The sequence below is a fragment of the Corvus kubaryi genome, unplaced genomic scaffold, assembly GCF_017639235.1.
Source record: "Corvus kubaryi isolate FWS band 111438036 unplaced genomic scaffold, C.kubaryi_AGA036_p1.0 37323, whole genome shotgun sequence".
NCBI classification, from domain to species: domain Eukaryota; kingdom Metazoa; phylum Chordata; class Aves; order Passeriformes; family Corvidae; genus Corvus; species Corvus kubaryi.
The window spans coordinates 709962-725441 of NW_024581102.1; the positions used below are offsets into that span (position 1 = coordinate 709962).

Genomic DNA, 15480 nt, shown 5'->3' on the forward strand with positions numbered 1-15480 from the left:
TCTGGGCTGGGGACAAGGTGGGGACCGGGCACAGGTTGGACTCGATGCCCTGGGAGGGCTTTTCCAGCCTCAGGGATTCTGTGGAAGTTTTTTAACCAACGAAATAGAACATGAACTGAGTGTCTGCTGTAGGCCTGCAGCAGCATCTCTGCCCAGTGTCCCTGTTTGTTTGGGAGGTAAAGACTGACCACGGTGACCAAAAAACTTTTATCTTTGCCTGAGCCTAAACAGGGCTAAAAAATGGAGACCCAGCCCAAACTGCTGGGGCTGTCCTTCCCTCCCTGCTCTGTGTGACAAGGACGAGCACGAGCCGAGCGACAGAGGATGGTGTTGTGGAACCCGGCTAAGGCCGGGGCTGGAGGAGGAACTGGAGTGCAGGAGTACCCAGGGCTCTGTCGGGGTGAGCTCTGGCAGCGTTCCTGGGAATGCCTCTCGTTGCAGGCGTGGGGATGATCGCGGCCGGCCAGTGCGACGTGGTGGTGGCCGGCGGCGTGGAGCTCATGTCCGACGTCCCCATCCGCCACAGCAGGAAGATGAGGAAGACGATGCTGACGCTGAACCGAGCCAAGACCCTGGGCCAGAAGCTCTCCCTCATTTCCAAAATTCGCCCTGACTACTTTACTCCCGAGGTATTTTGGTTTGTCAGGCATTTAGATATTTAGGAACCTGGTGTAGAAGGTGTGAACAGGTCGTTTTTTTGACCTCGATAGAGAGGATTGAAGATGGGTGGGGTGGCTTCTGGGGTTCGCCATGATCGATCTCTGTCCTCTGCTTTGGGTTAAAACATTGATTAATGCATCTCACAGCATTTGGGACTCTGCTTTTGCTTCCCACACGTTCATCTTCAGTAAACCCAACTTGGTGCAAAACCTCCTTCTGCAACTCCTGGACAAAGCGTGCTGCAGATGACAGAAATAGAAGCTTTTTTCCCATAAATATAAAGGTTATTCTGAAGTGTCAGAGGAATTCTAGGGTCAGAGGAATTTTACTAGATAGTAGGCTTTGCCCCCTTAGTATTAGACAGGAATATGAATATAATTCAATATATGAATATAATTGTTGTTTGATTAATGCATCTTAAATATGCCTTTTGATTCCTGTTCCTGGCCAAATCCTGCCAGGGGCTGGATGTGTTCAGCTCCCCTGAAGAGCATCCACAGGGCCATGTCAGGAGCAGAGTGAGCCACTGCTCTGTCCTGGGGGCCGCAGGGGGGTGAATTGCAACGTGGTGAGGATGCAAAGGAGAAGCACTTCCCTCCTTCCCACCCCAAGCTCTTCACAAGGAAACTGCATCCATGTCATTCCCTGTAGTGCGAGTGCAGCGAGGCCTGGGTTCAGTATGGCAGAGCTGAGACCCCAAATCCACATAAGATATGAAAATCTCAGGATTAAATGCACCCAGGGATTTCCTGTGTGCTGCTGGAAGAACAAAAACGAAGCCAGAATCACCTCTGGGCTCTGCTTTTGGATAAGGGGGTGTCTGACAGGGAGTTTTGAGGTCCCAGGATGTGTTGTTTCAGCTGAACCCAAAAGGCCTGGTCACCTTTTATTACCATAGGCCTGGTTCCTACGGTATATCACCGTGTCCCGCAGCCATAGGGAGGAGGAGGAAAGAAGATCCAGCAGGCAGGAATTGTGCAGCAAGATTGATTTATTTAATTCTTTTAGAAACGTTTTATAGACTTTTTTCTTCATAGTCTAATTGGACAAAGAACCAGCCACCCCTTGGGGGTGATTGGCCAAAATCCTAAAACATCCATTGTCAAAATACTTTTCTTCTATACCATAAACAAGACTTTCCAAGGTTGCAGGTGGCTTGGTTGTTTACATTCCCTACTACCTCTTCTGTGAGAGAGAAAAGTCTCTCACGGACTTAGAAAAAATAACAAGAAAATCCTCACTAACAGCATTTTTGTACCTACAACCTTTTGTCATGGATTCCCAGCAGCCTGGACCTCATTTTCCCCAAAGTCTTGGAAAGAGATGGTTCCCCTGACACATTGGACTCAGTCTGTTCTGGTCTGGTTGCCGTGTGTTAATTGGGTAGCTCTGAATTAACGAAGGGAAGAGCCTCCCTCTGACCGTGGGGCTCATCTCTGTGTGCTCCCAGGAGGGCTTTTTTCACCTGTGCTGACTTTCCCTCCCTGGTGGCAGCTCCCAGCCGTGGCAGAGTTCTCCACCAGCGAGACCATGGGTCACTCTGCCGACCGCCTGGCCGCCGCCTTCGGCATCTCCCGCCTGGAGCAGGACGAGTACGCCCTGCGCTCCCACACGCTGGCCAAGAAAGCCCAGGAGGAGGGGCTGCTGCAGGACGTGGTGCCCTTCAAAGTGCCAGGTGACAGTGCCCGTGTGCCACGGCCAGCACTCACTGCTGGGGGCAGCTCCAGGGAGTTCTGTGGGTCTGGGTGGGTTCTGTTTGTCCCTGGAGAACTGCTGGAGCAGGGATGTGTTTGTAAACGGGTTATCTGAGAGTGAAACACGGAATCGTGGAGTGGTTTGGGTGGGAAGGGATGTTAAAGATCACCCAGTTCCAGCCCTGACACCTTCTGCTGTCCCAGGGTGCTCCAAGCCCCATCCAGCCTGGCCTGGGACCCTTCCAGGGATTCAGGGGCAGCCACAGCTTCTCTGGGAATTCCATCCCAGCCCCTCCCCACCCTCACAACGAAGAGTTCCTTCCCAATATCCCATCTAACCCTGCCCTCTGTCAAATCTTTACATACCTAAATTTTTTCTTGCCCACCCCACATCTGTGCTAATGAGGTGACAGAGCAGGGAAAATCAGGACAGTTGGACCTGGAATCCCACTGCCCTTCCAGCCAGGCAAGAGCAACCACCTTTATACCCCAGAATATCAACAACAAACACAAGCCCAATAAAATCCCAGTCTGATAGTGCAGGTGCTGGGTGGGAGGAGCTGCAATGTGGCAGGTTCCAGTTCACAAGGCCTCGCATTCCTCACTGGGAGGTGAAACAGTTTGGGGACAACCTTTAAGCTGCCCCTCCCATGGCCTGTCCTGGTGTCCCCCTCACCCCCAGGAGCCGGTGGAGACACTTTGCTGTTCATTTGGGAACTCTGATTGGGATCCTGGAGAAATTTGCCTTGTAGATGCACAGTTCCACGTGGTCTTTATTATACAATTGGTACTTTTTCTTAACAGGCTTATTTAGCAATTGGAAAATTGCAGATGGATGTATTTGGGTTTTCCCAGTGCTCTTTATTCCTCAAACTCAGCACATAAATATAAACTGATTTAAGCCCAGTTCTCCATTTAGGCTTTTTAACCTAAATTTAAATTCTTTTCTCAACCGGGTTTCCCATGTGGTAATTTTTCCTTACACTAAACAGATGGCAGCACTTTGTTTTTGCTGTCTTCTGAGGAAAAGTGAGGTAGCTTCCATTTTTAAGTGCTATTTTTAGCCATGTTAAATATCCTGATGCCACAAACAAATTTTCCTTTTTCCCCTCCTCACGCTTGTCCTGAACCCCACAATTTTCTGATTTTTTTTTTTTTTTCCCCCTGGATTCCTGATGATGAAGTTCTTGTGTGTTGCTGATGTTTGTAGTTGGATTGTACTTTTTTCCTTCACCAGGCAAAGACACAGTCACCAAGGATAACGGGATCCGGCCGTCCTCCATGGAGCAGATGGGAAAGCTGAAGCCGGCGTTTGTCAAGCCCTACGGAACAGTCACAGCAGCCAACTCCTCCTTCCTGGTAATTCCTGTTCCCAGCACTGTCCACTTGACCCTCTGCCTCCCCTAGCTGGGATAATGTGGGAAGGAGCTTTTTAATGTCAACTGTTTCCAGATTTTCCAGGTGTAACTTGGAACTGAGTGAATCTGGTGAATTTGGATTGTTTCATTTTAAAATCCATAACAAAACCCCTGAAGTTTTGGGATGTCTTACCTGTTTGCTTCTCTGTAGCTGCTTCCTGAGGGTCAATCCTTCCAAGGCCCACGCAGGGACTCTGTCCCAGGATGGGATTGGTGACGTTGTACCACTGAAGTTAGTAGGTTTAGTCTGAACTTCACAGAATCATGGAATGGTTTGGGTTGGAAGTGACCTTAAATCTCATCCAGTGCCACCCCTGCCATGGGCAGAGACACCTCCCACTGTCCCAGGGTGCTCCAAGCCCCAGTGTCCAGCCTGGCCTTGGGCACTGCCGGGGATCCAGGGGCAGCCACAGCTCTGGAGGGACAGGACACAGGGAATGGCTTCCCAGTGCCAGAGGGCAGGGCTGGATGGGATCTTGGGAAGGAATTGTTCCCTGGGAGGGTGGGCAGGCCCTGGCCCAGGGTGCCCAGAGCAGCTGGGGCTGCCCCTGGATCCCTGGCAGTGCCCAAGTCCAGGTTGGACATTGGGGCTTGTGATGCCTGGAAATAGAACACAAACTTTTCCAGACAACGTTAGAATGACAGTATAAAAGCAAACCTTTCCTTGAAAGCCTTCAGGTACAGAATATGGTGAAAACCCACAGCCTGAATTAGATTTGTACCATTTAATATGAGATGGGGCAATTAGAATATCCAGCCAATGTTGTCCAAATAGAGGAGTTGGTTAAATAATTCCCCCCTGGGTTCTGCCCCACGGGGGCTCCCCTCCCCATCTCCTACCCTACCTTTATCATGTCTATGATTACATGGTGCAAAATAAAAAGTCCTTGGAGAAGTAAGAGGCAAGACTAAACAATATTTTAGGAATGCATCAATAAATGTTTGTTCACTGTGGGAAAGAAAGCTGGAAAAGTACTGGAAGTTATACCAGGGCATTTAACAGTCTACAGAGCTCCAAGTACATGAAGAATACATAAAAGCTAAAAACTGTAGGCTTGGAGCAACCTGGGGAAGTGGGAGATGTCCCTGCCCATGGCAGGAAGGTGGAACTGGGTGAAATTTAAGGTCACTTCCAACCCCAACCATTCCATGATTTGATGTGCCAAACCCACAGTGCTCATTCTTGTCACGTGGTGAACCTGTGGCTTGCGTCGTCCTGGAATTATTCTCAGTTTTGGGATGGAACTGGGAGGACAGCTGAGTGTTTGGGATGAGCAACTTGTCCCAGGCCTAGCAGTGCTTTCAGGCCCCTCAGTCCTGGGGGGCATTGTGCCTGTGGGCTGTAAGGAGGCGCTTCAGCAGCGTGTGCTGGCACCATTAGTGATCCCCCATCCATCCACTCACTCCAGCAGCCTTTGGCCCTCATCGCAGTGGGGTGTCCTGGAGGCTCTGGTGATGTTCAGGTCCTCTCTCTCTGAGGGCTGTGGGGCTCGTTGTGTGCGGGGGCTGCAGGTCCTTCACCCCTGACCCGGCTTCTCCCTGCCCATTCCAGACCGACGGAGCGTCGGCCATCCTGATCATGTCTGAGGAGAAGGCCCTGGCCATGGGATACAAACCAAAGGCCTACCTAAGGTAGGGAGGGCTGGTCCAGTGGCCTCTGCTCCCACTTCCTTCTCCTCTCCCTGGCACTGACAGCCCTTTTCCTGCACAGGGATTTCGTGTACGTGTCCCAGGATCCAAAGGACCAGCTGCTCCTGGGGTAGGTGGAGATGGAGAGTGTCCCCCCACAGCCCCTGCTCCCACAACAGCCCTCTCTTGCCACGGTGTGGTTTTGGGAAGTGTCTCAGGAGATGTTGCACCTCCTCAGGCCTTCACGAGTGTGAGCAGGAGGGGAGGTGGGAGAGCAGCGGTGGCAGGAACAGCCCGGGATCGCTGGGGCACCTCAGCAGGAGTTCTGGGGGCTGTGCTTCCCATGGAGAGGGATGGGCAGAGCTGGGCCACGAGCCCAGAGAGAAGGATGTGACTGGAAAAAGGGGGATGATGCTGACAGGAAACACTGATGCAAGACTTGTGTGTCCTCCCTCCTTCAGCCCCACCTACGCCACTCCCAAAGTGCTGGAGAAGGCTGGGCTCACCCTGAGTGACATCGACGTGTTCGAGTTCCACGAGGCTTTTGCTGTAAGTGCTCTAAATCTGGGATGCCTCCCTGTAGCCACCTGCTTTGGGTTCTTATCAATGTCACCCTCCCCTCCCTTGCAGGGGCAGATCCTGGCTAACCTGAAAGCCATGGATTCGGATTGGTTTGCACAGAACTACATGGGCAGGAAGTCAAAGGTAAGGCACAGTCAGGACATTTTCCTCCTTGTCCCGTCCCTCCAGGCCCTTGTCCCCAGTCCCTCTCCAGCTCTCCTGGAGCCCCTTCAGGCCCTGCAAGGGGCTCTGAGCTCTCCCTGGATCCTTCTCTTCTCCAGGTGAGCACCCCCAGCTCTCCCAGCCTGGCTGCAGAGCAGAGGGGCTCCAGCCCTGGAGCAGCTCCGGGGCCTCCTCTGGACCCACTTTTCTCTGCAGTTCAGTTTAACCTTGGGGTTACTGGGCTCCCTCCTGGCAGCTGCCTGTACTGATGCTGCACAGCCAGGCTCTGGCTCTGTCCTGTGAGGAGCAGTGATGCTCCTTGAGCTTGGGTTAGCAAATCCCAATTTAGGCAGTTTCTTTGGGAAACGAAATTTGTTTGGGATGCTATTCCCGTTGTTGGTAGGAGGTGGAGATCCAGAGCCACAATCCTTGGAGAGGAGGGAATTAAGAACAGTGTGAGGGGCTCAGTCCTTGCTCAGTGCAGGGCTTCCCTGAGGGGCTGCAGGTGAAGGAGGAACACCTTTGGGGTGCATTTATCCCCTGATCAGCCTCATGTGCCATCCTGAACTGCTGTAGGCTTGGTGTTGGGATGAGCTAATGATGGCCAGGTGATGATGGGGTGTGTCTCTCGGGGTGTCCCTCTGTGTCCCTGCAGGTTGGAGCCCCTCCCCTGGACAAGTTCAACACCTGGGGGGGTTCCCTGTCCCTGGGACACCCCTTTGGGGCCACCGGCTGCCGCCTGGTCATCACTGCTGCCCACAGGCTGAAGAAGGAGGGGGGACAGTACGGCCTGGTCGCTGCCTGTGCTGCAGGAGGGCAGGTAATGGTGCTGTGCTCCAGCGTGTTCCCTTGGGAGAGGGCAGGAATGGCAGGTCTGATCCTGCTGGGACGCTGGAGTCCTGCCTGGTTACACCAGCTCTGGGTGCTGGGTGTTCAGAGCTCCCTCAGGCAACCTCTGGCTGCCCCCCACCGCCACTCAGTCCTGTCCTGTTCCCTGGGAGCAGAGCCTGACCCCTGCCCTGGCTGCCCCCTCCTGTCAGGGACTTGTGCAGAGCCACAAGGTCCCTCCGGAGCCTCCTTTGCTCCAGGCTGAGCCCCTTTCCCAGCTCCCTCAGCCGCTCCTGCTGCTCCAGCCCCTTCCCAGCTCCCTTCCCTGCCCTGGACACGCTCCAGCCCCTCAGGGTCTCTCCTGTCAGGAGGGGCCCAGAGCTGCCCCCAGCACTGGAGGTGCCCCAGCAGTGCCAGCACAGGGGACGGGCACTGCCCTGGCCCTGCTGCCACCCCAGAGCTGGCACAGCCCACGGGCCAGTGGCCTCTTGTCCCCCTGGACACCCCTGGGCTCGTGTCCAGCTGCTGTGGCTCACGTTTTTCATGCCCTGATCCGTGGCTGTAATAATGATTCTTGTCTCTGTTCATAAACCATTTCTGTGATGTTTTCTCTCTCTGTCCCCAGGGACACGCGATGATCGTGGAGCTTTACCCCCAGTAACGGCACTGGGAGCCTTGTCCCTCCATCCTGTGCCTGGCAATGCCATTTCAATGCACTAATAAATCCTGCACCCAATCCTTCTTGGAGAGGGGATCCGTGGCCTTTATCAATCCCTTGTAGCTACTCAGCCAGTAATTTTTATCTAATGAGCACGCTCTATTCCACGTCCAGGAGAGGAACAGTTAACGTGGCTCTGAGTCTCTGCAGGCTCCTTGTACCCTGTCTGATCCCTCTGGTAACTCTCCAGGATTTCTCCCTCTGGGGAACAAAAACTATTTCAAAGCCCTGTATGGACAATGAAGTTTGGAGATCAGGAGAATGTGAAGCAGTGGAGGTGGGTGGGCTGAGAGGGGAGGTAATGCTGTGGGGAGGAGCAGCAGGTTCAGTCCCAGGGGCTGAGCTGGGCTCTGAGGGGGCAGTTTGCTCCATGCTGTCCAAATGCTGTTGGAATGAGCAAATTGCATCTGGCAAATGAATGTCGCTGATGGAAGCGCAATAAATCAGGACAAAACCCACTCATGGCTGTTTTCTTTCCCTCCCTTCAGCTGAAATGCTTTCGGGACTGTTCCTGTGGTGTCTGTGGTGGGGGGCTGTGAGCTGACTCCAGGTGTTGTCTCTCTGAAATCATGGAACCACAGCTGGTGTGGGTGGGCAGGGGCTTTTTAAAGGTCACTTAATCCACCCCTGCCATGGGCAGGGACACCTTCCACTGTCCCAGGCTGCTCCCAGCCCCAATGTCCAGCCTGGCCTTGGGCACTGCCAGGGATCCAGGGGCAGCCCCAGCTGCTCTGGGCACCCTGTGCCAGGGCCTGCCCACCCTCCCAGGGAACAATTCCTTCCCAAGATCCCATCCAGCCCTGCCCTCTGGCACTGGGAAGCCATTCCCTGTGTCCTGTCCCTCCATGCCTTGTCCCCAGTCCCTCTGCAGCTCTCCTGGAGCCCCTTTAGGGCCCTGGAAGGGGCTCTGAGGTGGTGATAAACTGCAAGTGTCCAGGGCTGTCTTTCTCCCAAGCATTGGGGAAGATGAGATACTTGGTTTTTTGTTTAATATCCTTGTTATTTTCTTCACCCGTTCCTCATGGCTTCGTGATGCTGAGGGTGGCTGCTGTTACCTGCCAGGGAACAGAGTTTCTCCTGAAGCACCTTGCAAACACCTTCGAGTCCTTTTTATGACAGAAGCAGTTTCTGCCACCCTCCAGCTGCTGCCCAGCCCCGCGCTGGAGGCTGGGCTGAGATAAGGGATGGGTGCAGCACCCGGGCTGTCCTGTTTATTCTTTATTGGAAATATTGTGCAAGAGCACTGCTCCAGGGGGAGAGGGGAGCTGCCAGGGCCAGAGGAGAAGGGCCGGCTTGGGTTTAGAATCGCGGAATTGTTTAGGGTGGAAAAGAAAACTGAGATCATCATCGAGTCCAGCCGCTCCCCCAGCGCTGCCGAGGGCACCACTGACCCGCGTCCCCAAGTGCCACATCCACACGGCTGTTCAATCCCTCCCGGGATGGGCACTCCAGCCCTGCCCTGGGCAGGTTAATTTGGGGGGTTTAACCCCCTCCAGGCTGCGGGGGCACAGCAGCGCCCTGGGGCGCTGCAGGCGGGGGCTGGTCCGCACCCGCTCGGCCGGGCAGGGCTGCAGCCCGTCGGATGTGACTCATCCTGGAAGCTCATCCCGCTCCTCCCCGGCCCCGCCGGTGCCTCTCCTGCGTCCCCACCGCCTGTGGGACCCTCGCCGCCAGCGGCACGATCGTGGCTGAAGCCTCTCCGGTGCGTCCCGTGCCCGTGTGGCGTGGAAGGTGCTCAGGGTAGCGGGGTGGGCTGGTGGCAGCGATCCGGGACGGGCTGGGAGAGCCTCGGCAGAGCTCCTGCACGGCTCCCGGTATGGAGGGAGCCCAGTCCAACCCCGCCTGGCCCTGTGCCTCGGCTCCCCGGGATGCCCAGGGGTCCCTCGTGCCCGGCAGGGCCGTTTGTGGGGCAGCGCACGGGGCTGTGCCCGTGGAGCCAGCGCCGGGGCAAAGGTTCCTTTCGCTCTCCTGGTGTTGGGCACGGACCCGGAGAGAGGTAGGAGGCGGGGGGATAAGAAGGAAGGGGTCGGGTCCCGGCCGGGCGGGGGAGCCGGGCGGTGCCGGTGTCCTCTACGGGCTCAGGGCACGGGCGAGCCGGGGCTGGTGCCACCGGGGTGCGCCGGGCTCTGCGGTGGGTCACCGCACTCACGGGCGGTGGGTCCCGGGGGTCGCGGCCCCTTGTGCTGGGGGGGCAGGGGTGGGTGGCATGGACGAGCGCGACAACCCGCGACTGTGTCCCCCCAGGAGGGACCCTGGGATAGTGGTTTGCCAGGGTGGGGGCTGGGGGGGTTGTGTGGCTGGCAGGACATGGGGGGGGCTGGTCCGGGGGAGCCCCCGCTGACGGAGCCCCGTTTGCAGGGAGCCAGAAGTGCCCCCGTGCCCTGCCCCCGGCCCCACATGGAAGCCCCGGCGCAGGATGGGGCTGAGGCACCCCTGGAGAGGTGCCCCGAGGCTGAGGTGAGAGAGGGCAGGGGCTGGGGACCCCCCCAGATAACTTCACCCCGGGAGTGGAGGACAGGGGGACATCCATGGGAGGGGGATGTGAGACCCCCACAGGTGGAGGTTTGGGGACCCCCATGGGTGGGGGTTTAAGGGACCCCCTTGGGCATGGGATGGCGGCTCCCCACGGGTGAAGGATGGGGAGCTCCTACGGGTTATCTGTGGATCCCTGGGCGTGGAGGATGGGGGACCCCCATGGGCCGAGGACGGGGACGCGGGTGCAGCCACCAGCATCAGCGCAGGGATGCGACCGAGGGCTGCGTTCAGGCTGGGGCGGGGGCACTGTGCCACAGAGGTGGCAGCGTGACCCTGTGGCTTCCATGGGGCTGCAGGGCCCGAGGGGACAGCCCGGCTCCCCCTCTCCTCCCCCGGCGGGGCGGTGGTCAGGGGCCGAGGTGGGCTCCTGGCTGGCGGCGCACGGCGGCTCCGGGGGGCTGGCGGAGCTGGCCCGGGAACACGCCCTGACGGGCCGAGCGCTGCTGCGCCTGACCGAGGGGTCCCTGCGGCGCATGGGGGTCACCCCGCGGAGCCGGCGCCGGGAGCTGCTGCGGGAGCTGCTGCGGCTGCGGCTGCAGCAGGAGATCCAGGAGCTGCGGAGCATCGCTGGCGGTGAGCATCCCCCGCGCCGGGGGCACGGGCGGGGGTGGGCAGGGGCTGCACCCCTCGCGGGATGGTGTCACCTTTCCCCCTCTCCCCAGAGGGAAGATGATGTCCCTGCCGATGTCCCGGAGCCTGTGGGAGCAGAGGAGATGGCGTGCGAGGCCAAAGCAGCGGGGACTGAGCAACACACACAGGAATAGTGCTGGAGGAGCCCCGAGATCACTGCGACCCCCTGAAAAACCCAGAGCCTGCCCGGTGCAGGAGTAAATAAGGACAGCAGAACCCTAGAAGCAATATTTGATCCACGAGTCTGGGCAGTTACCCCAGCCAGGCAGAAAGTAGTCCCAGAACTGATCTTGTAGTGAAATAGGGGATCACAAACACAAAGGCACTCATTGGAGTCCTGAAAAAACTTTTGAAATGTTTGCAAAATGACTCTAACGTCTAAAATGACTCAGATTGTACAATCCAGAATCAAACAAAGTACAGTTTGTTAAAGAAACAGCCCTAACAAGGCCAATAAAGTAATGCCAGGAGCCGTAAAACCTGGAAATGTTCTGTGTGAACACTGGCAGATTGGTTTTACTGAATTGCCCAGAGAAGGGGGGTATAAATCCCTCCTAGTTCTGGCGGATACCTTTTCTGGGTGGCCAGAAGCCTTCCCTTGTCACACCAACCAGGTTAGGGAAGTGACTAAAGCACTGCTGAATCAGATAACACCTGGATTGGCGGTACCTTTGGGAATGTCAGCAGACAGAGGTTCCCACGTTACTGCAGAAGTGATACAACAGCTTAGGAAAGCCTTGGGAATAGCTTGGGATCTTCACACTCCTTACAGGCCCCAAGCTAGTGGCAAAGTGGAGTGAATGAATTCTACAAGCAAATTGCAGCTGGGTAAAATATGTCAGGAACCCTCCTTGACCTGGGTCCAAGCCTTCCCCATTGCTTTGCTTCGAGTTAGAATTCAGCCGTGGGCCACCAGCAAAAGCAGCCCCTGTGAGCTGCTCTGTGGTCGGCCCTACCAAGGGCCACATTCCAGGAAACACACACGTAAAAGGAGGGCTTGGTTTGAATAATTCCCTCATTTCTCTCAGTAAAACCTTACAGGCTTTGCAGCGGGCAGTGGAGATCTCCGGACCGACGGGATTGGACACACCAGGGCACGAGTTCCCACCAGGAGATTGGGTCTGCTTGGAAGGCTGGGGAAGTGCCCCGCTCCAGCCCAAGGGGAAGGGACATTTCCAAGTGCCATGGACAACTTTTACTGCGTTGAAACTGGACACAGTAAAACTGTGGATACATTGCTCCAGAATCAAAAGGGCCAAAGCCCCTTGGGAAGAAGTCAAGAGCTTGTCACAAGCTGTTTTACAAAACCGAATGGCACTAGGCCTTGTTTCAGCACCACAAGGAGGAATATGCACTGTCATTAACCCCAGTGGCTGTGTACACATTGGCTGAAGTGATAGAGTATCTACAGATGTCCAGGAAATCTGGAAACAAGCCCGAATTTTACAAGGCACAGCTCAAGACGCCACCTCCTGGGGATTTGAAGAAATCCGGACCAAACTTCCTTCAGGGGTACCCAGCTGGACTCGGTAAAACATCTGTTTATAATCGTCACCATAATAATTGCTGTACGGCTTTAGCTGGCATCAAGACTCAGTGTTGCAGCTGTTGTAATGCCTTACACTCTAAAACGAAATATAAATATTAAGAGACTGGTTCCCATAAGGAACGTAGTCTCAAGAAAAGGGGGGACTTGATAAGGACAGGAGAGCAGCACAGCCGTGGGAAAATAGATAAAGGGTGTAACTCAGGCAAAGAGAAGTCATGGAAAATGCCAGCTCAGCTCTGCAAGGCTGACAAAGCAGAAGTTATGTAAAACAACAATATTGCCCTTACTCAAATGCGGGGCTCGAGGAACAGCCACGTAAAAAGGACGCCAGACTTCGAAGACAGATCCTGAAGATCCATTTAAGGACTTCTGATAAGGGGAGTGACTATGCCAAATAAAGTCAAGTACGTGGGGGTAGCTAATGAATATGCAATCAGCGTGTATGAGAAAACCTCTGCTCATCCAACACTCGTCAGGATCGGAGGAAGGATCCCCTAAATGACCAGTGCTGCAATGAAGAGCAGCTGCTTTCTAATACTCAAAACTGTGTTAGAAAGTTTCTATCCAGCCGATTTCAGTGTCAGTCTGGCGCGTTCCACAGCGCAGAATTGCAGCCTCAGCTGGTTTTTGTGCTGCTTCCAGTTGAGTGTGATATTTGTGTCCCATGTCTGGTCGATGTACCTTGTGCTGATAACAAACCACTGTCTCTCCAGGGCGTGCACTACACCAAAAGAATCCATCCAGATGTTGACTTTCTTTCACCCAGCTCCAATGCCCGTGTTAAAGCAACCAGTTCATCCTTCGGCACAGAAACACCCAACACTGGAGCCTTGGATTCAGTGACCTCGCTCAGGGTCATCACCGAGTATCCGACGTGTTTTCCATTGCAAACAAAGCTACTTCCATCCATGTACAGCTCCCAGTCTGGGTTCTCTATCGGGCTGTCCTTTAAATCCGGTCGGCTGGAATAAACTCCTGTGATTGTTTGTAGGCAATCATGTCCTGGAGTACTTTCTACTTTGGTGAACGACAGAAACACAGCAGGATTAACACCAGAGGTGGGTTTGAAGGTCTGAAGTACCCCTTGGTAGACAGGCAGTGGCCCCCCTTTTGTTCCAAGCCTGTCTGTGCCATTGATGCCATGAAGATTTTTTGCCTTTTCTTTTATACCCCTGTTATACCTTTTTACAACTTCTGTATTCTCAGTGCTTTTTCTCTACATTCTTGGACTTGTTTGCCAAGCTCAGAGACTAAACATTTTAGAAGCTTCGTAGCTGGGGATCAGTGTGCCCCAGAGCCCAAGGTGCTCTCCAGAACACATTCTGTAAACCAAGATAGAACCATCCAGGAGAAGGCTCCTTGGGAAGGGGGGCTCAGTCCAGCCTCTCACTGGGGAATCTTTGACAGATCTGCTAATTAGTAACACCTATAATGTTATATCCAATATTGGGGGGGGGGACACGGAGACACGGAGACACAGAGACACAGGAAAAGACTCGGTGGGGTGCATTTCAGTGCATATGACCTGGACGTGTGCACCTAAGGATCCTTAAAATAAATACCAAGGTAAAATCCCTTTTCCCCTTCTAACCGTGTATGCCTCTTGATTTTAAGACCTGGAAAAGGCATCACCATCTGTGGCACAGAGACCATCCTGCTTTGTCCCAGAGTCAATTTAGGAGCTTCCTGAATCAACAGCACCATAGCCATGACTGCTCACAAGCAGCTAGGCCATCCTTCGTGGGATCTGTTAATCCACTGCTTTTCCTATTTCTCCTGCTCCCCCTGTTCCCTGCCCTAGCCTTGGCCGCTCCCTCGGTTTCTCCCTATTTGTTCTGTACCCCAGCCCCGCCCAGGGACCGCCCTTGGGCCCCTGACAAAACCACCCCGCACCCAGACCAGGTTGTCTCTCTACCTCTGAACGTCGTGGGGATGAGATGTGATTAAAGCCATCTCAAACCCTCATGAGAGACCCTTCTCTGCCTCCTTTACCACCACTGCATTGTGACGCTGCTGGCTGCCGGAGCCAGATCGAGGGGCTGTCCGAAATGGACTCCGGGATGCGACTGTCGCACGGCCCTGGGTAACCCCTGCTGAGCTCTCAGGGAGCTGCAGCCTGCTAGGCAGAGTCCAGCGGTTACAGCAATCCTTGGCATAAGGGAATAATTCAGAAGATCTCATGGGATCTGGCAAGCCCGAAGATGGAGCCCTCATTAGTGTTTTCTTAAATTGTTTGAAAGCAGCCCAAGTGTCATCAGTCCATATAATAAAATCTTTACGGGCAGCTTTAAAGGCCCATACAAAATCTGGACCAATAATCTGAAATTACTGATCCACTCCCTGACCATCCTGAGAAAGGCAAGCACTTGCCTCACTGTTCATGGCACATGCTTACTTTCCTTTGACCTCAGAGAATTTCAAAACCCAGGAAGGTCACAGTCTTTTCATCACTTGGGTCTTCTCCCTCAATACCCTGTAACCATCTAATCTTAACAAGTTTCACAATTCAACAGTCAGGTCTCGGTCCTGTTCTTTGGTTTCAGTGCCTAGCAGGACACCATCAGCATATTGCAACAGAGCCCCTCGTGGATTACAGGACTCTGTTCTTCTAATTTGTTTGCCAGTTGATTCCCCAAACCTGAGAGGCTATTTTTTAAATCCTTGTGGCAGTGCAGTCCTGCCTGTGGATTTTCCCACTCAAACACGAGTGTTGAATGCATGCATTGAAAATCCCCTGCCAAACCCCAACGCTCTGTTACTGCCAGGTGTGGGATGTCTCCTGCCAAGAAAGCTGCAGCCAGGCACTGCTATTTCTGAGTGGAAACTTGCAGTGGGATGCCAGAGGTCAGGTTCTTAACAAGTGTCTGCAGATAGCCTTGTGGCCAGCTTCTGGGCAACCTCCTTCTGTAAATGTATGGGAGAGGGGGAAACGGGGCCCTGGGGAGTGTTCACAGAGGTGTCTGTTCCTGCTTTGCTTTGGACAAGGGCCTGGAGGGACAGGACACAGGGAATGGCTTCCCAGTGCCAGAGGGCAGCGATGGATGGGATATTGGGCAGGAATTGTTCCCTGGGAGGGTGGGCAGGCCCTGGCACAGG

The 15480-nt window shown here is 54.6% G+C and overlaps 2 protein-coding genes across 4 annotated transcripts in view; both read left to right on the forward strand.

Annotated features, from left to right (window-relative positions):
* HADHB (hydroxyacyl-CoA dehydrogenase trifunctional multienzyme complex subunit beta) overlaps positions 1-8128 on the forward strand; it is a 20795-nt gene extending 12667 nt beyond the window's left edge. The window contains exons 4-12 of the mRNA XM_042029478.1: positions 442-629; positions 2155-2335; positions 3592-3713; positions 5325-5404; positions 5484-5531; positions 5863-5950; positions 6032-6106; positions 6780-6944; positions 7578-8128. Coding sequence (XP_041885412.1) covers positions 442-629; positions 2155-2335; positions 3592-3713; positions 5325-5404; positions 5484-5531; positions 5863-5950; positions 6032-6106; positions 6780-6944; positions 7578-7613 — 983 coding nt within the window. The 3' untranslated portion in view covers positions 7614-8128. The remainder of the gene's footprint in view (positions 1-441; positions 630-2154; positions 2336-3591; positions 3714-5324; positions 5405-5483; positions 5532-5862; positions 5951-6031; positions 6107-6779; positions 6945-7577) is intronic.
* A 757-nt stretch (positions 8129-8885) lies between these two features.
* Positions 8886-13379, forward strand: LOC121665381 (protein aveugle-like). Of its 3 annotated transcripts, none has more exons than XM_042029482.1 (4): positions 8886-9401; positions 10029-10127; positions 10502-10778; positions 10868-13379. In XM_042029482.1, exons 2-4 carry the CDS (start codon positions 10068-10070, stop codon positions 10876-10878), a joined length of 348 nt encoding a protein of 115 aa, XP_041885416.1. In that variant the 5' UTR covers positions 8886-9401; positions 10029-10067; the 3' UTR covers positions 10879-13379. The 3 variants fall into 3 exon arrangements, with proteins under 3 accessions (XP_041885416.1, XP_041885415.1, XP_041885414.1); XM_042029481.1 differs by having other exon boundaries at positions 8889-9372; XM_042029480.1 differs by lacking the exon at positions 8886-9401 and adding an exon at positions 9411-9666.
* Positions 13380-15480: the final 2101 nt, after the last annotated feature.